Here is a 23,655-nt window from a genome sequence, read left to right on the forward strand (position 1 = left end):
CTATATTTTTGCTGGCTGTTACTTCTGCAAGAAGAGTTTCTGAGATTCAGGCCCTCTGTATTCGTTCACCTTATATGGTGTTTCATAAGGATAGGGTTTCGCTCAGGACTAACCCTTCCTTTCTTCCCAAGGTTGTATCTCAAGCCAATATTAACCAATCTATTGATCTACCAGTTTTCTTTCCTAACTATTCTGACAGAGCTGAACAGAAGCTGCATTTTTGGATGTTCATCGTCAGCTCAGGTACTACTTACATAGGACTAAACAACTTAGAAAATCAGACCAATTGTTTGTCTCCTATGCAGGAAGCAGGTTGGGTCTTCCAGTATCTAAAGTGACCTTATCTAGATGGTTGACTTCCACCATTTCCTATGTGTACTCTCTAAGGGGCAAACAACTATCTTCTAAGCCAAAAGCTCATTCGACCAGGAGTCTATCCACTTCTGTAGCCTTTCAGGATAGACTTCCCATTGACACTATTTGTGCAGCAGCTACTTGGGCCACGCCTCATACTTTTGTGTCTCATTACAAGTTGGATTTGGCCTCCAGAGATAGGGCCAGTTTTGGTTCCACTGTTCTCAAGAGTCTGTTCCATTGAGCCACCCGGGATACAGGTGCTAGGACGGTCCCATCCAGCAAGAATGAAGGCGAGATTGACAACTTAACATTTAGAAGTTATGTACCTACCATAACGTTCCATGTTAGTTGTCTTCATCTCGCCTTCTTCTTGCGTCCCACCCTCCTTCCCCCTGGCCTGGACAGATCTTGGAGAGTTCCTATTAGATTGCTTCCTCTGGAGCATTGTTATGAGGACTTCTTTTAGGAACCATGGTTCCTAATTATATTAGGATAAGTCTTTAGCAGGGTTAGTTAGCTGCCAAACGAGATCTGAGGTAGTTCCGCCTTGCATCATGGGATATAGGGTTGCCTCGAGCTGGTAAAAGGAGTTCTCGAGCTAAAGCTAGTGCCGAGTCGGAGCCGAGGATCGGCTCCGAACCCCATCCAGCAAGAAGAAGGCGAGATGAAGACAACTAACATGGAACGTTATGGTAGGTACATAACTTCTAATTTTATGATATAGACCCTTGAGACAGTATGCGTAGCTTTTATGATATAGACCCTTGATTTTGTAGTGAGGAAACATTGCGGTCATTCCAGTTATGACAAGTGTTTGGGCAAGTACATGCTGAAAGGAGCATTATACTCAATGATTTGTCTGTTGAGCAGAGTACAGAGGAACTGTACTATGCCCCTGGAATTGGATGCTATTCCCTTAGAAATAATCTGTGTGATGAAAAAGGACTTCCTTACAATAGCAGATATGTGGTGATCAAAGGACAGTTCATTGTCAAAATAGGTACCCAGCTCTCTAAATATGGGATCAATTCTCAAGGGGGGTGTTGTGAATGTCATAGTTACAAAGGGAGTCAGACTTGTTGAAGGATATGATTATACATTTATTGGCATTTAATTTCAGTCAGCAGTTTAGGAAACAAATATCTATTTGGAACAGGCTGTCTTGTAGGAACTTGGTGTCCTCAGTGGAGTTTATGATGGCACCAAGATTGCAATCATCTGCAGACTTGGTCAGCTACCATCCTTTTATATTAGTTTTGACTTCTGAAAAGTAAGTGTCCAAGATAAGTGACCATGGGCCTGAACACTGAGGCACTCCACTAGTGGCAGGTCTTTTGGAGGAGGTAGAGACACCCATCCCTTATTTCATGTGTTCATTTTGTGAACAAATTTGTTATCCAGTGAGTTACATCAGGGTTAACATTTAGCCAGGAGAGTTTATCTACAATGCCTGAGTGTGGGATGGTGTCAAAAGACCTTTGTAAGGTCCATATAGGCAGTATGCATTGATTTGCCCTCATCCATTGCCTCAGTGACTTTTTCAAAATAGTCAGCCAGGTTAAGTAGGCAGGACCTGTCCTTGATGAATCCAAACTGAGTTGGGTTGAGAGTCTGTTGGTTAATTATATCCCTATTTATTCATTTTATAATGATCCTTTCTAGAGCCTTAAAGATTAGACTGGTCAGGCTTATAAATCTATAATTACCAAAGTCCTTTGTAGTCCCATCTTTGTACAAAGGAATGACTGTTTCTGTCCCCCATTCTTGCAGCACCAAGCCTGTTTTATGGCTAAAGTTGAATAGCCTGTGAAGGAAGTTTAATGGTTCATGTTTCAGGCTAACTAGTAGGTAGCCTGGTGTGTTATCTGGCCCCATAGAAGTCATGCTCATGGCCTTAGATACTGCCTTAATAATTTTTTCTTGGGAAATTTCTGGATCAGTGGGTATTTAATCTGAGAATATTGGATGGTAGAGGGGAGTGAAGATGGAGCTGAATTTGTCCATTATTAGACTGGCTATGTTCTCTGGGTCAGAGTATGTGATATCGTATACTATTAGCTCTGTGCAGTGCTTGGCATCGTTTTTGAAATTTCTAACATAGTTAAAGAAGGCTTTGTGGTTTTCTTTTTGCATGGGTGGCTGTTTTTTCTGCATATCTGTCTTTCATTGATTTTACCAGGATTCAGAGTTCTTTCTACAGCTTAACAAGAGTGTTTTTGGCTTTTTATTTAGATATATTTTTGCATGCCTTGAGTTTTTTTCTTTTGTTTTGGAGCTTGTTTATATTAGTGTTCCACAACAGGTGTTTGTTTTAGAATTTGGTGTTGTATTTATTTCTGAGGGGGACAGATGCAATTATGCAACTATTTACATGTGCATAGAACTTGGCCATAGAGGATTCTGCATAAGTAGTTGAATTGTCGAGGGGGAAGGGATATTTGAATTTAGTCATTCAGTTTTAGTAGATTAGCCTTTGCATAGTCTCTGAATTCTGAGGTATTGGTGAATGCTTCAAGCTTTAGTGTTAGGGCGAATTTGGTAGACTTGTGGTCTGACTGGACCAGGGAGGAAAGTACAATAGGCAGAAAGCAGAGCTGTCCCATATTGATAAGAACCAAGCCCAGGACTTTATCTATCCTGGTTGTGGGTATGGACTAACTGGTCCAGGGAGTTTGTATTTATGAAGCTCGGTAATCTCTGGACGTACATGTTTGAGGATGTGTAAGTCTCCCATTTAATGGTGTGATAGCTGAAGCCTTCCAGGAGAGAGATGTTTGGCTTAGTGCATAGGGATTCCCTACTGTTTAGGTAGAAAGTATAAGTTGAGTTAGAAAAACAGGTGGTCCTGTAGTTAGCTCTGATGTAATAAGGTGTTTTGTTTATAGTAAAATTCACATGGAGGACTTCCAAGTCATTATCATGCTTCACGAGTGTGGAGATGAGATATTTTTTAAGGATATAGAAATGCCTCTGCCTTTAGTGCCAACTTCAAATGCAGTGAGCTGTAATGTATGATAGGCATTGAAACCCTCCGCTGATGAAGTACTTTCACTGGTCTTAAACCAAGTCTCTGAGATCAAGAAGTGTCTATAGTTAAGACTGACTTTGCCTAAAACAAGGTACTGTGGGGGTGAATAAGGTCTTAGCCAACATACAGAACCTTTGGGGGGGGGGTTTAGGCTATCCCTGGCAAAGCAGTTTGGACTGCCTATGATCACTTCTTAGCCTGATATATATATATATTGTACTGTCTTAGAATGACACCAGAATTTAAGTCAGTTGTTGAAATCAGTTATCTTTTGTTCATATTGTGGCATCATTCTTGGTGATGGTAGAATTCTGCTCGAGGCTAGGTTCATACATAGCTCAGACACATATTCTGAGAGATCTGTCATGTCTCTCATCATAGTCCAGGGAGGTACAGCTCATCATTCAAATCATTTACAACCACATGTGCAATAACTGCATCATATGTGTACATGTGGTGTAATAATTTGAGTGCTTGTATGATATGGCAAATCCTAGCTCCATATAGGCAACTGTCTGTGACCCTACGTTGAGGATATTGATGTGTGTGGTGGTTTACCCTGTGGGCATTTGGACTGAGTCTGTGTGACTCCTGGGTGTTTGTTTTATGGTGCCTACTGCCTATGATGTGTGCTTGTGACGTTGCTGAGAGTACTTATTTCTTGAGTGACATTTAGAAGATCTTTGTGGTAGATTACTTCATAGTGCTTCAGCAATGTGTAGGTCTGTGTGTTTGGTCTGAGGTGTTTGAGACTGGTATATGTGTTGCTGACAGCCTATTTGTTATATGTAATGGCTTCTTGTGAGAGCTTTGCCTGTGATAACATTATATAACTACATCCTTCACATGCTGTGACAGATTAAGTAGTAGGTGGTTGTCAGTAAATGTGAGACAAGATCTACATTGCCTCAAGATGCCCATTTCAATCAAGGTGGCTACAGAGACAGTTGGAAATAGCAGATTGATGGCTCCATTTATTACCACTGTGGTCTAGATGGTGAGTAGTACCTAAGAAATTAGAATTTCTTGAACTGGAGAGTTGTCTGTCTAAAAACAAACAAACAAACAAACAAACAAATGATACAAGTCAAATCACAAAGAGGCATGAACCACTTTACACAAACCCAGTGCTATTTGGACAACTAGTGTTTGTAGACTGAGACGTTCTGGTGTTGGTTATATAGAGAAGGTTATGGTTCCTAAGTACATGCATGACTTGTTTCTTGGCTGGTAGTAAGTCAAATCAGGTGAAGAACAGTCTTAATCAGTAGAGTGGTTGGATAAATTTGCTTATCTCTGAACGAATGAGTACAAGGGACATTCATTGAGAGATACTCTGGTCTGCCAGTGGCCTTCCAGGCTCTTTTATGCCTTTCTTCCACTTGTGCTAATCACCAGCTTTCTGCAGAAATCCTCAGCTTGCAAAGTCTGAGTAGTCATCCTTGTTGCCTTGTTCTGGCCTGGACAAATCTAGTTCGCCATGTTTGGGCTTCACTTAATGAAGCAGCCATGGCTTCTGGATTCTCAAATGGATCTTCTTTTGCACTCATAACCTTGGTAAACAGGTTTACTCTCCAAAGAGCAAGGTGCCTTAAATCATCAATACTTCAGATCTAAGTTAAGAATTTATATGTTCTGCTTGTTCAGAATACAGCAAACATGAGGTCTGAGGTGTTTTCTTACCTAACTTTTCTGTTGATAGCATCTGAGAAAGTAAAGCTGTATTTTTCACTGTAAGGCTGTGTGATGTCCTTTCAGATGTCCTTAAACAGACAAAACAAATAGATTGATAACTGCTGTCTAGATCCATCTTTGCATCATGTTCTGGTTAGAAATCCTCATGTTTATCTCTGCCAGTTCAGTCCATTCCTCCCTCTTTGAGGATACGTCTTCTAGCCATTCTGTGTAACACTAGTAACTACACTGCTCTCGTGTGTCATTCTCTTACATATATTAGGAAATCACTCTCTGCTTGAAACCATAAGTTTTCAGTTTTGCCCTGGTTGTGATGAAATGGCCTTTTCAAATAAGTGTATGCTAAAAATGGTGCTGTCCTTCTATGTTTAGTTCTAATGATAAAACTCTTGTCTTACACTTATGATGTCAAAGAAAGGTGAACACTGAGAAGCATTCAAAGTTTGGGGATGAGCTTTATTGTTTCTTATTATCTGCATTATTTTTAATTCTGTAAATAATGAATGACATGATTCTGGCATAACATGACAGGTGGCAGGAGTGTCATGGGGTACATGTGTCGGGGACAGGCGAGTGAATTTTTCACAGAACCTGTTAGCCAACAGGTTAACTATGTCCACAGGCTCAGTATATGCGGTATCATTAACTACCAGTTTGGCACAAATCTGGGCCTTTCATTTTAGGTTATGGATGTAACTAAAGAACACCTTATGGTTAGCTTGTCAGGAAAGCTCTACCTACCTCCATTATAATCATGAATAGCATAAAGTGGATGTAAGAGAATGAATGAATGAATATTTAAATACAGTGAAATGATTACTACACAGGAAGTCAGTCTAGCTCCTGTGAAATGTACCTCTGTGGAAATTCTGCTTAAAACAGGCTAATAGACAGGATAGCCAAAGCCTATCCTGGTACTTACTGGGTGAAAGGCAATAAACACTGAGTTCTGCACCAACCTATAGAAATTAATGTGAATGTAATGTCTTATTGTACATGTGAAAATTATCATCTGTATTGCTGTTGATCACAGATTGTGTCTGAAAAGGGTCAGTTCACAATTCCACTTAACAGCAGTCAATAAATAAACTGTCCAGAATCTTGAAGAACATCCGTGATTTTGCCTCATGTTTTCCCTGTCACTTGTGAAATGTTTGATTTTCTGGTAAATCACTCGGGATCATACCTCTCAGCTCTCCACAATTTCACAGAATATCCAGGTTATTGCTTCTTATTTTTGGTCTGTTCTTCGTCAAGTTTCTGGCAAACCATTGAGGACTGTGCCCACTAAATAATGAGATTTCTGAGTCTTGAGACTTCGGTTCCTCCAGAAAAGACACACTAATGTAAAATTTGTTATTCTACCAACTTTAAAAGTTTATAAGAACAATATTTTAAATTACATCCATGATTTTGGCCCTTTATCCCCTCCCTCATTATTTTTGGCTTTGTCCAGAATTACTAAGCAAAAGTTGAGAGGTATACAGAGGATTCATGCTTCTGTTGTTCAGAAAATGCTTGTTGATGCAAAACCTGTGCAATTAAAATTAAATGAATAAGTAATGTTTTAAAAGTGTCCCCGGTTTTGAGCATTCCTTCCACTTCTGTTTGGCTTTGTCCAAAATTCTTGAAGAAAGAAGTTGATCAGTATGCCTCTGAAACACTCACATAGGCTTTTCCATGACAGCTGTGAGCTAGGGCAATCAGAAAAAAATTATTTATCACTCAATTATCTTTTTCTGTCTGCCGGAACTTATAGTTATCTCAGAAATGCCAATGTGTTGTTACTCTGGTGGAAGTTTTAGGGCATATTGGGCAGTCTGTTGAAAATGGAGGGGTTCCTGCCCCCCTTACCCTGTGATTCTGGCACCCATGGTTGAAAAGTATACTAATGATTTTAATCAGAATGTTTCTGGCCATCCATGCCTTGATTATATTTATTTGGTCTTTTTCACAAGCTCATACTTAAAGCTACTGGACTGGGCTAATTGCATCTTCTTTGTACATGTGTACTCTGGCGTTATACTATTAAGTACTGGTTCCCTAATCTGAGTATTGCTCTGTGACTTGCCAGGAGAAATTCATGTTATAAAGCTGCCTGCCTCCGAAGTACCACTGGCTTTGCCTTAACATTCTTCTTATCACTTTTTAAAGTTTGTATTGTTGTGACAGTAAAGCAGAAACTAGGGTCACTGCATAAAGTGCCAGACTTCACATTCTTCAAAAAATGCATTAACTTTCACAGTATTTTAACAATTCCCTTCATTTTAGGCCTTCTCCTGTAATTGTTTAGGCTTTGTCCCTATGTTTTTTTAGGCAAGAGGTTGAAGCTATGAAGTTTGCTGATGACGTTAAAATTTTGCTTCTTTACACAAGTGAAGATAAAGTGATGATGCTGTAATGCTGACTGTATGTCCAGGTCAGTCTGACATTCACCTATGTTAAGAAAATGTTATTTTTACTTTGTTTTGATAGTGTTTGATTTTCATCAAGCTGCAGATGGCATCCAGGAACAACAGAGACAACAACAAGCAGGAAAAAAGTAAGCTTATTTTGCATCTGTTTAAACTTTTTTCAAGATGCAGTTGTTAAGCAGGCCTTGAAACACATATTCACAACAGAAATAAATGCAGTATTTGTCATTTAAAACTTTTGTTTGTCTTATCATGTTACCATACACAGACTCTTGAGTACAGTAAACACAATCTAGTCTTTATTTATTTGGACTGCCTATTTCACATCCTGCTAGATTTGTTGCATATCCTGAATAATCAAAAATACAGCATTTCCCTATCTCCAAGTAGTGAAGTGAATTTGGAGCATGCGTTTCCGAGTGGTTTCTATACCATGCCCCTCACCAATCTTAATAAGGAGAAGTTGATGGTATGGGTCAGATGGACCCCTGAGGCTGAGGAGACTTTCCAGAGGTTCAAGCAGTGTCTCTGTGCTGAACTGGTCCTAGTGCCCCAACATCTCCTGGCCCTTCAGTATCCATTCAGATGCCTCAGAGGCTAGCTTATGGGCTCTGGTAGCAGAAAAATAGGTGACAAGGAGCACCCGGTATGGTACCTTAGTAAGAAATTTAATAAGGCAGAAACTAAGTACTTCACCATTGAGCAAGTGTTTGGCCATCAGGTGGGCCTCAGGTTTCATGAGGTATTACCTGCTGGGCAGGAAGTTCATCCTAATTGCAGATCATGTCTCAGATCACCTGCAATTCAGACAGCTAAGAAATGAAACAAAAAAGCCATATTAGCCAATAACAGAAACTACTACTACCAGCTACAACAAACCCACCAAAATAATCCCCAAAAGTTCTGGCGAAGTATCAATAACCTCCTACACCCTGGACGCTCAAGTACTCCCTCTCCCTCTGGCTCTGATCACAACAATCCCATCTAAATAGCTGACTCATTTAATACTTTTTTCACTGAAACTATACAATCCCTAACCAACCAGCTATCCCCTAGCAACCCCACGCTCTTCCATAACCTCTACCAATAATCCTCCTCAATTTCATTTTCTGCCAGTGCCCACTTCACTCATCTGTAACCTCATACAGAAACATAAACCCACTACACTCTCTGCTGATCTATTACCTGCAGAATACCTGCAAAAAGCTGCTAAAGTCATAGCCTACCCCATATCGATCCTCATTAACAGAACTATTTCTGAAGGAACTATTCCCCTTATCTGGAAAGTCTCTCACATTATTCCCCTGCATAAAGGTGGTAACTCCAAGGAGTTGTCCAATTACAGGCCCATAGCTATTCTATCTCCTTTGGCAAAAATAATGGAAAAATGTATTCACCTACAACTGTCAACCAACCTACTTGATCACAATTTATTAGCACCCTGCCAACATGGCTTTAGACCATTTCATAGCACCACCTCTGCTCTCCTATCCTTCACTAACCATATTAATAGTAATCGTAATAATGATACTCTATCCTCAGCCCTATTTATTGACCTGTCTAAAGCATTTGATATGGTTAACCACCACCTGTTTATAGACACACTCAAAAACCTGTCACTGGACACCCATACTATACAGTGGTTCCAATCATACCTACATAATAGGTAACAGGCTGTACTATGGGAAGATACTTTATCTTCCCACCTCCCAGTTGCCATAGGGGTTCTGCAAGGATCTATGTTGGGTCCATTACTCTTCTCCGTCTTTACAAATGACCTCCATTCTGTAATTCCACAAGCCGACTGTATCCAATACACTGATGACTCCACACTCATATGCTCTGCTACTTCTCAATCAGAACTCCAGTCACTAACCCAAAAGACCTTTAGTACAGTTGAAAACTGGCTCCTACAAAGACGTCTTATCCTTAACCCCAAAAAATCGAAAATGCTACTATTTACCCCCACCCGCAGAACCTCCCCACTTAACTTTACTATTACTTCAAATAACAGAACTATAATATCTCCTGAGCCAACCACCAAACTACTCGGAGTACTAATAGATAATAACTTGTCTTTTGAACCTCACATTAATAACACCATAAAAACAATAAACAATAAACTAGGTTCCCTCTCTAGAATCAAATCCTTTGTAACACCTCCAGCCAGGGTTACCATTGCTCGCACCCACCTTATCTCTACCCTGCTCTATGCCTCCCCTATCTATACCAAAATATGTAGAAGCAATCTGAGTAAACTTTCATCCTCCTACAACAATATTGCCAGATTTGCAGCTGGGTCCTCCTATAGAATTCATCACTGTATCAACCTGAATCAGCTAGGATGGTTAGAGTTGCCAAATCTAATACTTTTTAATCTTAAGTAAGCTCAGGAAATTCTGATACAAGTATCCTTCTGCCCCATTGTGATTACAGTGCCCTGGAGTTAGGTGCAGTGAGATGTGGCCAAACATAATGTCATAATCTATGTTTCCTACTTAATTAAAACAGTGTTAAACTGTGGCAAATAATAATTCAGTCTGAGTTATGGGTGCTGTTAGCAAATACACATATCCTCTCTTTGTGGTGTTAAGATAAATCCAAGGATTAAGTCGGCTGGTGGTGCAATTATCACACCTTGGTTTTATCCTCCATTTTAGAAATCGTGTACCCAGTCTTACAGTTTCTATACTTAGCAGGTTTGGCCAGCATGTAGATCTGTTAACCTGACCTTCAGAAAGTCTACACGTGCAAATCACGTCTTGAGCTATCCTCTGGCATTTACTAGTGCATGTGCTTCATCCATAGGCTGTCTGGCATCACACAGTTATTCACAGATCCCTGCCATACTACCTGAGTGAGTTGTACATGGTGGTTGTTGATTTCCCCATTCCCCTTTTCCTAATGTAGTGTAAAAATGTATGTTTAGTTGGGGTGGTATCATCATGTTCACTACCTTCCATACCGTAGTTAATTTAGTTTGGCTTATTCATGCACAATGTGTCACTGTTAATATACAACAAAATGTAAGGAAGGGTAAAAAAGTAAAAACATTTTTTCATAGATAATTGATGTCATTTTATTCAAAGAAGTTTATTTAAAACTATTAGTGCTCAAGTCCAAATGCAGCTGCAAATTCATTCTGTTATAAGCTAGGTCTCTAATATTTATCCTTTTTGTTTTAATTCTCCGTATCCCAATTGATTGCAGTCTTATACTTTCCAGCATTAAATAAGGCAGTACAAAACCAGGTAGCTCCATAAGATACTTAGTTGAAGCCAGCAACGTAAAATTTGGTATTACAGGTACAGTCATTTTTGTGCTAGTTATCATTAGATGTCTGTTCGGTGATCCATTTTAGATTATTGAGTAAGTCCTGCTAATCCCTAACATAAACTGTGTAGCACCAAGCATGTACAATAATATATCTTCTTGCGTAAAGGTCCAGTGTACCTGGTCTTCCAGTTTTCATCCTGACAGTCTGACAAAGGTTAACAGTATTCCCTATGTGAAGTTTATTGTTCTGGGAGCTTTAAACCAAAGAAGGTACTTTGCACCCAAGAAAGTCACTACTCTTGCAGTGATCAAGGAAACATGCCTGTAAGACACCACTAACTTATTCCAAGGAGAAATTGCAATGGATCAGTAATAGACCTTGACTGTCTAGGCCATAGGACACTCACTGCTATACACTTCTAACATCACATTCTATCCTGGCTGCCACTGGACTGCCATGTAGGGCTATACACATGCTGACTTGCTCTAAGTGGACACAATCAAAAAAATAGTGCTGTTTGCACCAAGGGTCAAAGGACAGGACATCTTAGCCCTAGTAGCCCGTCCTCCCCCATCCACACTGTACTCTAAGCTACTCTAAGCTACTCTGATCCTACTACAAATAATTTAGTCAGAATAGAAGCAGCACAATTTGTGAGATGTCTTTAATGACCTGTGAGGTGATTCCTCTGCCTTTATTCCTTTGAGTCATGGTAACCTATTCTTGTTTCTGGTATTCTCAGCTTGCAGTTAGCATAGGTTTTAAAGTAATCTGCAATTTACTATTTTTACTACACTTGTACACTCATTAATCTTGAGGAGCTGTCTTAGAACACATTTTAGCAAGTAGTGGCTCTAAGTACATTATATCTGTCTATTCCTCACCATGCTTTGTCACCTTTAAACTTAGTAGAGCCTGTGTCCTAACAGTCAAATGGCCTGTATTCTCTTTGTATACTCCAACAACTCTTTTTCTACTACTTTCACGTGACATTCACCCTAACCCAGTGTATCCATCTCAAATTAAGTCTTCTACTCCAACTTCTGCATTATGGGATAATGCCAATAGTCTAAAAGATTCACGCAATAGTGCTAAAAGTGTCTGTAAAAATATCATGTCATATCATTCACAACTGGATCTCTGTTTACCAGCCTGTTATCCCTACAGTCTCTGAGACTTGGCTGAAGCCTACTGACTCAGACAATCTATCATGCCAGTAGGCTATCCATTGTTAGATGAGATAAGATGCACAAACATTTAGGTAGTAGAGTGACTTTTACAAATAAAGACATTCAGTCCTGTTCTCTCTGTAGTGATCTAACTCCTGCTTCAACTCATGTGAAGTCTGCTATCACCCCTATTAAAGTTAATCAACTCCTCTCTGGTTAGATCCGACCACAAACTAATCACCTTGGAAATCCACCCCCCCCCCCCCCACACACACACACACACACAAAGGTAACCACCATGAAAATCTTCTCAAAAGCTAACTCTGGGCTCCTAAAAACAGAGGTGGCTAACTTCACGGCACCCATGCAAATGGAGAATAGTTGCATGACTGCCGAATCATACATCAATACACTGTATGAACACGTACACAAATGCATGGATCTTGCTATACCCAGTAGAACCAAAATGCTGTCCTCCAAAAAAGGAAGCCAATCTGGTGGTCCCCTGCCATAAACAAACTCTACAACAGAAGGAGGAAACTGATGTGGAATAAGGTGAAGTCCCAAGACTGGAAAAACTCCCTTATCAGCCTCAACAAAAAGTTGAGATCCCTCATCAAATCCTCTAAAGCTAGCTATGAAAATAGAATTGCAGCAGATAGTGAAGACAACAACAAGGCCTTCTATAGTTATGTAAAGAATCTCCACAGCAATACCCAGATTTCTGTGAAATACTGCACAATGGTACCTCCTATACCGAGCCAACAGATATTGCCAATATACTGGCCAACAGATACAGTGCCAACTTTAGCCCCAAAGGACCAATCACAATACCAGTAGATTGCCAGGTACCCAGTATGACTACTGCACAGGTTAAAACAGCACTGTCCAAGGCCAAAGAATACAGCTTCTGTGGGACCTGACAATATTCCTGGCTGTGTTCTACATGAACTACAGAGTGTACTGGCACCTCACCTGTGTGCCCTGTTCAATCACAACCTCACCTCAAGCTTTGTCCCTACCGAATGGCACACTGCTGCAGTCATCCCTCTCCACAAAGGAGCGATTACAGACCCTGGGAACTATCGCCCCATTAGCCTGACGAGTCTGATATGCTAAGCTATGGGACGCATCATCATGGACCTAATAAACAAGGATATAGGAAATCTCCAAACTCTGGATCCTACACAGTTTGGTTATGTGATGGGTAGATCATGCCTGCTCAACTTGGTCGACTTCTTTGAGTCAGTTACCAGAGCTGTGGATGAAGGCAAGGTGGTTCATACAGCCTACCTTGATCTGGCCAAGGCCTTTGATACCATTCCCCACTCAAGAGTCATAGAAAAACTCACTAAACTAGGCATCAACCCCTATATCACTAGGTGGGTTGCAAACTGTCTCACAGATAGAACCCACAGCGTGAAAGTAGCTGACTCCAAGTCAGACTGCCAACCAGTTATGAGTGGAGTCCCACATGGTTCGGTCCTGGGGCCTCTCTTGTTTGGTATCTACTTCTCTGAAGTCCAGGCCAACACGAAGGGACTCTGGCTGACAAAGTTCGCAGACGATTGCAAGTTGGGAGCTATTATTAACTCCCCAAGTGATGTTGACATCTACAGAAAGACCTCACTGAGACCGACGACTTGTGTCAGAACCATGGCCTTAAGCTCAATGCCAACAAATGTCATCCCCTTTGGGAAAAACCCAGTTCCCATGAATTACCACATCGATGGTAGTCCACTGAACACAGAAGGCATTATAAGAGATCTGGCAACAAAGGTCGACAGCAACCTCTCGTTTGACCACCACATCACTGTGGTCAGAAACTCCTTCTATGTGGCACATCTCATTACTAAGGGTTTTGCATCCCGGAAGAAAGAGGTCATTGTCTCCCTGTACTCTTCCCTCATTAGGCCAATCATCGAGTACAATGCCCCATTTGGCATGTAACTCACTAGGCACCTGCAACAACTGGAGAGGCCGCAAAAGTACATCACAAAGAGGTAAAAACACTTGTCCTATATGGACAGACTAAAAAAACTCCAACTATTCTCTCTCTCATAGCGCCTACTTAGAGGCGATCTCTGCTTGGCTTACAAAGCCATGTCTGGCCCAGCTCTGTTAGAAATGCTACATCTAAAGAAATCCCAATCTCTCCGGACCACACACTCCAGAGCCCTCAACCTCATTACCACAATCAACAGAATGTGCTGGAGGCACAGGTTCATATCCCAGAGACTGCCCATGCTATGGAACAGACTTCCCATACATGTGAAACAGAGCACCTAACTGGCCGTCTTCAAGAAAAATGTTGATGAGTGTTTGCAAAATAGAAAATTCACTCCTGGGATTACTCCAGTGGCTCTGCTCGACAGAGGCACTGGGAATATATTATCAAAATTCATGGATTCATAGATGTTTAAAGGCTATTGAGTCTTATGACCATTTACAACTTGCCAGGACTGTCCCTCAGCTTGCACCTTCTTTCTCCAGGAGGATCACACCAGTCAGTCCCACTGTAATTTTGAGGAAAAAGCATCCAGTCATATAGGTTATGATTAAAGGAAGATATTAAGTTGCACTACTTAACTTCCATAAGAGGTTTATTTCAGATGTTAGAGAGGTGCTGTGTTATAAACCTGTTCCTCTTGTCATGTTTTATTCATTTGTTGGTGAAGATTTAGGTCACCTGTTCTAGTATTGGTGGAGCCATTGAACGTACAGTGGTCCAGGACATCCTGTACAACCAGCTCTCTAATGGCATGGTAAGTAAGACAGAGATCTCCCTTCAAAAGTCTGTAAAAGAATGAATAAAGGGATAGAGCTTCCAGTCTTTCTTGACAGCCAAGGGACTTCAGAATCAAGTACATTTTGGTTAAGAGCCTTTGGGGTCTTTCTCATTGTTTGACATGTTTACTGAGATACATCTTGAAGGAGGCATTTCACTGAATAATTTGTCTAATCAATGTTGAGTCTAAGGGGGTGATTACTTCTTTAGGCCTTGATGATATTCCTGTGACAATTAGTTGTGCTAAATAAAAAGATTTCCTGTCAACAGTTGTCACATGATGGTCAAAGAGGTTATACTATCAACCAAAGTTCATTGGTCCAGACTGCATTTTCATTTTGTAGTTATGTGTTGTCTATACAGTATGAAGAGAGAAGGGGAAATATACGAGTCACCCTTTTTTGCATTTGGTTTGAGTCCATTTGCAATTTTTACTAGGGAGAGTTCATTCTGGGGTGTTTGGGTGTCAGGTAGTGGCTTAAGAAAATCCCAAACCCCAGTTTACAGTCATTTGCAAACTTTGTTATCCAGAGTTCTAGGTTCTCTGCCTGGAGATCTGAGAAGTAAAAGTCAACAAGGAGAGCTCCCAGTACCAAGCCTTGAGGGACACTGCTTGTTACTTTCATGCTTTTTCATGAGCCACTTCCAGTTTGCACTATATGGGTTCTGTCTTTCAGCCAGTTTGCTATCCATCATACTACATAGGTCAATTTTAAAAGTATTTGATTTCTGTATTGTGTCAGCATGGGAAATCATGTTGAAGGCCTTGTACAACATAGCTGTCCTGTACATCCTCTGTAACTCTTTTAAAGAAGTTTAGTATACTAAGTAAACAGTAACTGTCCTTCACAAAACCAAACTGTTAAGAGTTATGGCTAGTAATAGGTTCATACATTTTTGATAGCTTATTGGTCTGTGAGGATCTTAAGAAGGCTAACCATGTAATTCCTTAGTAATTTTATTTTTTTTATTTTATTTTTTTTTATTTAACATTTGCTGACCGGGAAAGCCCTTATTATTAATTATTAGCCCTTTATTATTATTAGCCTAATTATTAGCCCTTATATTTTTATAATATGAATCTCCAAAAACAGTAAAACAATTGGGGTAATTACTTGTTTCACTTATTCATGAGGACCATTTTTTAAACAAAAAACATGTTTATTAAATTATCACATGCAACATAGGCAATCATACATTTATATAAATGAAAACAAACCATATTGACATAATTTTAGTTGCAAACATTGACACAATTTTAGTTGAAACCATATTGACACAATTTAGTTGCAGAGATTATACATCACTTGTAATCTGTCCTGCTATTGTCAGTCACCATTACATAGCTCATTCAAATCCTGCCTTCTTTTAAACCTCGTTCCTCCTCTGCACTTATTGTTCTCACAATTCCCATTTTTTCTATGTAATTTTCTCCTACCCTTTTTTAAAGATTCCAATTCCAGTTGTTTTTATATCAGTTACTATATTCACTAACTCTAGTACAGTTGGTTTAGACTTTGATTTCCATTTTCTAATAATTGCTTTTCTGGCAGCCATCATAATTAGATCAGAAAGGCCTTACTATGTCTAGGTAATTTCAATTCTGTATCACAGCTCAAAAATAATTTCCTTAGTTACACCAGTTTGCTCACCCTGCATCACTGACAGAGTAGTCTGCAGGGAATTTTAAAGTCTGCCAACTCGTTACACTCCCAGAAAGTATTTTCCCAATTACCTCTTTCTTCCCCATCACACCTCCAGCACTGGCTGTATTCATGAGGGCCATTGGTGCTACATCAGGGGTAGATTTATGGTTATCTATGTAGTCATCCTAGTTTTGTTGAATAAAGTAAGAGAAGCATTCTCTTAATCTTGTAAAAGATATTGAGGTTCTTGAGTGGGTGTTTCTGATACCATTGGATTGCTAAATGTGTTCTGTTGCTACTCTTATGCGAGGCAGAGGTCACTTGTTAGTAGTCTGTTTGGTACTGAGAAGAAAGACAAGGATATGAGACAGTATGCATAGTTTTATGATATAGACCCTTGAGACAGTATGCGTAGCTTTTATGATATAGACCCTTGATTTTGTAGTGAGGAAACATTGTGGTCATTCCAGTTATGGCAAGTGTTTGGGCAAGTACATGCTGAAAGGAGCATTATACTCAATGATTTGTCTGTTGAGCAGAGTACAGAGGAACTGTACTATGCCCCTGGAATTGGATGCTATTCCCTTAGAAATAATCTGTGTGATGAAAAAGGACTTCCTTACAATAGCAGATATGTGGTGATCAAAGGACAGTTCATTGTCAAAATAGGTACCCAGCTCTCTAACTATGGGATCAATTCTCAAGGGGGGTGTTGTGAATGTCATAGTTACAAAGGGAGTCAGACTTGTTGAAGGATATGATTATACATTTCTTGGCATTTAATTTCAGTCAGCAGTTTAGGAAACAAATATCTGTTTGGAACAGGCTGTCCTGTAGGAACTTGGTGTCCTCAGTGGAGTTTATGATGGCACCAAGATTGCAATAATCTGCAGACTTGGTCACCTACCATCCTTTTATATTAGTTTTGACTTCTGAAAAGTAAGTGTCAAAGAGAAGTGACCATGGGACTGAACACTGAGGCACTCCACTAGTGGCAGATCTTTTGGAGGAGGTAGAGACACCCATCCCTTATTTCATGTGTTAATTTTGTGAACAAATTTGTTATCCAGTGAGTTACATCAGGGTTAACATTTAACCAGGAGAGTTTATCTACAATGCCTGAGTGTGGGATGGTGTCAAAAGACCTTTGTAAGGTCCATATAGGCAGTATGCATTGATTTGCCCTCATCCATTGCCTCAGTGACTTTTTCAAAATAGTCAGCCAGGTTAAGTAGCAGGACCTGTCCTTGATGAATCCAAACTGAGTTGGGTTGAAAGTCTGTTGGTTAATTATATCCCTATTTATTTGTTTTATAATGATTCTTTCTATAGCCTTAAGGATGAGACTGGCCAGGCTTATAGATCTATAATTACCAAAGTCCTTTGTAGTCCCATCTTTGTACAAAGGAATTACTGTTTCTGTCCTCCATTCTTATAGGTTCATAGGTTCATAGGTTGATACTAGGCTATCTGCCCTAGGGTATTTATAAGCCCAGCCAAAGTGTGTTTGGCTTTCGCCACCCTTTTAGATTTGTAGACTGTGCCTTTGAATAGTAGGTCACAGAATATAGCCCCTTTACGGTTAGTTTATTTTGCCTCTGTCTAGCAGGGGCTCAGAAGAGATACTTACGATCTCCCATCCACTCGTCAAGATTTCTCTTGAAGATGGTCAGTGAGGGGCTCTGCCTAACGTGGACTGGGATTTTGTTCCAGAGTGAAGGGAGTCTCTGAGATATGAATCTGTCCCTCCAGCATGTCCTATTTATTTCTGTGCTGAGGTTTGAGTCTCTGGAGCGTGTAGCTCTAAAGGATTTGGATTTCTTGAGGTGGAGCATGTCCATTAATTCTGGGTTGGACATGGCTTTATACGTCAGGCACAGATCGCCTTTGAGTAGGCGGTAAGCAACTGAGTAAAGCTGGAGTTTCTTTAGCCTAACTGCATAGGGCATCTGTTTGAGTCCCTTAATCCTCTTGGTGAGGTATTTTTGGGGTCTTTCCAGTTGCTGCAGGTGTCGGGTAAGGTACATCCCAAATGGGGCATTGTATTCAATTATGGGCCTAATGAGTGATGAATAGAGTGGCACAAAGACCTGTCTTGATCTAGATGTGAAACCTTTCATGATGAGGTGGGCTATATAGAAGGTCTTTCTAACCACTTTGGCAACGTGATTGTCAAACGAGAGATTGCTATCTACTTGGGTTCCAAAATCCCTAATTACTTCCTCCGTACTTAATGGAATTCCTCCTATGTGGTAGCCTGTGGGCACTTTGTTTTTCCCAAAGGGTATGACTATGCATTTTTAGCATTTACCTTCAGGCCATGGCTTTGGCACCAGTTATCTGTCTCTGTGAGACCATTTTGGAGGACGCTTGTGTCAGCCGGAGAGTCTATTATGGCACCCAATTTGCAGTCATCTGCGAACTTGGTCAGCCATAGTCCTACCGTGTTTGCCTGTACCTGAGAGAAATAAATACCGAACAAGAGAGGTCCCTGGACTGAACCTGGTGGGATGTCACTTGTGACTGGTTTCGAGTCTGACAAGGTGCCTGCAATTCTGACCATGTGGGTACTATCCCTGAGCCATTTCGCAACCCATCTTATGACATAGGGGTTGATATTTAAGCTAGTGAGTTTATTTATGATTCCTGAGTGGGGTATTGTGTCGAAGGCTTTTGCGAGGTCCAGGTAGGCTGTGTGGACCACCTTCCCTTCGTCCATGGAGCTGGTAACTGTTTCAAAGAAGTCTACCAGGTTCAAGAGGCAGGATCTGCCCCTAACAAAGCCGAACTGGGTAGGATCCAGTGTCTGAAGGTTTCCGATGTCGTCGTTTATGAGTTCCATAATGATATGCTCCATAGCCTTGCAGACCAGGCTAGTCAGGCTTATAGGGCGATAGTTTCCGGGGTCTGTTGTGGCACCTCCCTTGTGGAGCGTGACCACCGTTGCTGTACGCCATTCCTTGGGTGCATATCCTGTGGTAAGGCTGAGCTTGAACAGTGACTTAATGTGAAGGTTGAGTTCATCTTGTAGCTTGTGTAAGACGCAGCCCGGGACACTGTCCGGTCCCATTGATGCTGTATTTTTTGCTTTGGAGAGGGCAGCTCTCACCTGTTCATCTGTGATGTCTGGGAGGCTACACTCTGTTGTGATGGGGATTTGCTCTTTGGGGTGGGGGGGTGGGGGGGAGAAATTAGCACTGAACCTGTCTGCCAGGATGATGGCAATGTCTGTGGGCTCAGTGTATTTTTTGTCATTTTGCACTAACTCGGAGCATATCTGGAAGTTGCCCCCCAGGTTCCTGACATAACTAAAGAAAGCCTTCTGATTGTTCTTAGTATCTTGTGCAATTTTTCTTTTGAAGCTGGCCTTAGATGTTTTTATGAGGGACCGTAGCTTCTTGCTAGTACTGATTAGAGATGCCTTCCCTTTTTGGGATTTTGCTCTATCATGTAGTAGCTTCCTCCTTTTGTTGTATAGCTTATTTATGGCCGGGGTCCACCAGACAGGTCTCCTGCCTTTGGAGGAGTGAGTCTTGGTTTTATTTGGGATAGCACAATCCATACATTCCTGTAGGTGTCCATAGAATGTGTTTTTGAAGGATTCTGCGGTTTGAGCTGTGTTTTCCACTGGCCCAGGGGCTTTGAAGATACCACCTCTGTTTTGAGAAGTGTGAAGTTTGCTTTTGAGAAGTTTTTCACCTTGTTTACCTTGGCTGGCAGTGGGGATGGGATATGGATGTCCAGTGAGATTAATTTGTGGTCTGACCTTACCAGTGAGGGGTATACCTCTGGTGTGGAACATAGCATCCCTATGTTTGTGATGACCAAGTCCAATATGTTTTCCCCTCTTGTGAGGGTGGTTACTAGTTGTTCCATAGCATTTGAGTTTATAAATTCTAGGAACTGTTAGGCGAGGGTGTGTGGGCTTGAGTAGTTTACCCAGTCAATGTTTGGGTAGTTGAAGTCACCCAATATAATGGTGTTTGGAGAGATCTTCATGTTCTCCAGTGTTCTCAGGAAGGCCGAGTGGGGTTCCTGAGTTTGGGAGGGTGGTCTGTAGCAGGCTATAAACTGAAAGGCAGTTTTGCCCACTGTTAGTTGCACATGGATGGTTTCCGTTTCTTCGTGCAGTGCTACTAACCTGGAGGTGTGGGTATTTTTGATGTATATGGATACTCCCCCTCCTTTTGTGGTTCGGTCCGAGTTTTGTGGCCGAAAAGCATGGTATGAAGTATAACCTGGTAGTGCTGGGGTGCTTTCTGGAGCCTTGAACCAGGTTTCTGTTACTGTACAGATATCAATGTTCTCCATACTAAGGAGAGTCTCGAGTGCGTGCATTTTGAGATTTAGACTTCTGGCATTGAGCAGCATTACCCTTAGTTTCTTTTTCCTTGTATTGTCTATGGAGGTGGGTTTGTCTTTTGAGCCTTGCCTAAAAAAGGCACTATGGGGGTGGCAAGTGCCTTAGCCAGTATTCGAAAGCCCAGGGGTGACAAGTGCAAGCCGTCCCTAGCAAAGCAACGTGGCTTGTCGAGCATGTCGTCCCAGGCTGACAGACACTGGATCCCCTTTGAATGACACCAATATTTTAGCCAATTGTTAAAACTTATCATTTTGTCTTTATACTGTGGCATCATTCTTGGTGAGGGTAAGATGCTACTCAAGGTCAGGGTCATACCAGCCTTGGCTACATGATCAGAGAGCTCCTCTATGTCTCTTTTCATGTAGTCCAGGGAGGTACATCTCAGGTCATTGACACCAGCATGGGTAATGACGGAGTCATATTTGTAACTTGCTTTGGAGTGACCTGAGTGTGTGTGTTATGTGGCAGATCCTGGCACCTGACAGACAGCTTACAGTGACCTTCTCCTTGTTCAGCCTGGTGAGTGGGACGTCAGTGTGTCTGACTATAGAGTCACCTATTACAAGTGTATTAGGTGTGTTGTTTGGCCTTAAGGGCTGTGTCTGTGTGGCACACTGACTTTGTGAATTATGTGATACGTGGGTATTATTGTGGGGTAGCAGTTGTTTGGGTGTCTGCTTTGGAGGTCTGTGCAGTTTAGGCAGATTTTTATTTAGAGCCTCCGAGTATGTTTTTGTGTGTTTATGTGTTTGGTTTGTTGTTGCTCTAAGTCTATGCGAGACTGGATTTGTGGTGTGTGTGGTTACCTTCTTCCCCTGATTGACTGTGCCAGTCATGGGTTGAGAGAGCTCTGCCTCCAGTTTAGCAATATAGTTGCATCTCTCACATATTTTTGAGTTTGTTGGGAGGAGGAGAGGGTTGTCTGTGTACATAAGGCAGTTGTAACATTGCCTCAAGATTCCCATATTCACCAGCTGGACTGGAGAGTACCCATGAAACTGACCTTTGGACATGTCAGGATATTTATGATTTCTACTTTTGACTGATCTAGGAGGATCAGTTAAGTATTTAGAAACATATAAGAGAGGTTTTAGTGCTTTAAAATTTCTTCTAAGTGCAAGTGAACGGCTATAGAGTGAAAATAGAGTGCTTTCTTTGAGATACATATCAGTTCCAAGGGAAAAAGTGAAGAGCAGACTCTGTGGAGCCGGTAATAGTTTAAACCTGTTTAGGCGGCGCTGCCCGATGCTGCGCTATGCGCAAAATCACGCAAAGCCGCGCTAAAGCAGGTTTTTAAACAGGGGACTTGAAAGAGCTAGGAATTAGCCCAAAACGGCCAATAAACAACAAGATTCTGTGCTGAGATCACTCCTCCAGGGACAGATAGGCTGATCAAAGCTCCCCACTCCCACTGGTGAACCAAGAAGCTTCCTTCTATCCAAGTAAGGATATGGGCAACACAGTAACTATTTTAAAGTCCAGAATACAGCAATACCTGTATTATGGACTATTCTAGCTCAGGAAAAATGGGAAAACAAGGATTTTTTTTGTTTTTTTTTTCTTTTTTTCTAAACAGGCAACAAAGAATGCACAGTAAATACTTTACACAGGCTAGCGCACTTGAGTGAGCAGCCTCAACAGTTAAATCACAAAAAGACAAACTTTAAAGCACAGGTATTAAATAAATACAGAAAACAAGCTTAATTTTAACAAGAGAGCAATTTTTACTCGCTTTTCGATGAGAATAGACAGTCGCAAAGGTAAAGGCAGTGAAAGGTACTTAAAATCAGGTAGCAGTCACTCTTTTTCATCTTTCTGCTGCTAGCACCACTCTGCAGGACCACGAGGAGCTTTGCTGAGTCGGAACAAGCGCATAAAACACGCCAAAGCTGTTTTTTAAACAGGGGTCTTGAAAGAGCTAGGAATTAGCCCAAAACGGCCAATAAACAACAACATTCTGTGCTGAGATCACTCCTCCGGGGACAGATAGGCTGCTGAAAGCTCCCCACTCCCACTGGTGAACAAAGAAGCTTCCTTCTATCCAAGTAAGGGTATGGGCAACACAGGAACTATTCTAAAGTCCAGAATACAGCAATACCTGTATTAGGGACTATTCTAGCTCAGGAAAGGCGGGAAAACAAGGATTTTTTTTCTTTTTTTCTAAACAGGCAACAGAGAATGCACAGTAAATACTTTACACAGGCTAGCGCACTTGAGTGAGCAGCCTCAACAGTTAAATCATAAAAAGACAATCTTTAAAGTGCAGGTATTAAATAAATGCAGAAAACAAGCTTAATTCTAACAAGAGAGCAATTTTTACTCGCTTTTTGGCGAGAATAGACAGTTGCAAAGGAAAAGGCAGTGAAAGGTACTTAAAATCAGGTAGCAGGCACTCTTTTTCATCTCTCTGCTGCTAGCACCACTCTGTAGGACCACGAGGTGCTTTGCTGAGTCGGAACAAGCGCAAAAACCACGCCAAAGCGGGTTTTTAAACAGGGGACTTGAAAGAGCTAGGAATTAGCCCAAAACGGCCAATAAACAACAAGATTCTGTGCTGAGATAACTCCTCCAGGGACAGATAGGCTGCCCAAAGCTCCCCACTCCCACTGGTGAACAAAGAAGCTTCCTTCTATCCAAGTAAGGATATGGGCAACACAGGAACTATTCTAAAGTCCAGAATACACTAATACCTGTATTAGGGACTATTCTATCTCAGGAAAGGTGGGCAAACAAGGATATTTATTTGTTTTTTTTCTTTTTTTTCTAAACAGGCAATAGAGAATGCACAGTAAATACTTTACACAGGCTATCGCACTTGAGTGAGCAGCCTCAACAGTTAAATCACAAAAAGACAAACTTTAAAGTGCAGGTATTAAATAAATGCAGAAAACAAGCTTAATTCTAACAAGAGAGCAGTT

General features: G+C 41.1%; 1 protein-coding gene across 1 annotated transcript in view; it reads left to right on the forward strand.

Annotated features, from left to right (window-relative positions):
- Positions 1-23,655, forward strand: part of ADSS2 (adenylosuccinate synthase 2) — a 1,823,915-nt gene that overhangs the window by 1,071,296 nt on the left and 728,964 nt on the right. Inside the window, exon 5 of the mRNA XM_044058193.1 lies at positions 7,556-7,622. Within this exon, the coding sequence (XP_043914128.1) occupies positions 7,556-7,622 (67 nt within the window). The remainder of the gene's footprint in view (positions 1-7,555; positions 7,623-23,655) is intronic.

The sequence above is a fragment of the Protopterus annectens genome, chromosome 1.part2 (genome assembly GCF_019279795.1).
Source record: "Protopterus annectens isolate FY-2018-M chromosome 1.part2, PAN1.0, whole genome shotgun sequence".
Classification (NCBI taxonomy): domain Eukaryota; kingdom Metazoa; phylum Chordata; order Ceratodontiformes; family Protopteridae; genus Protopterus; species Protopterus annectens.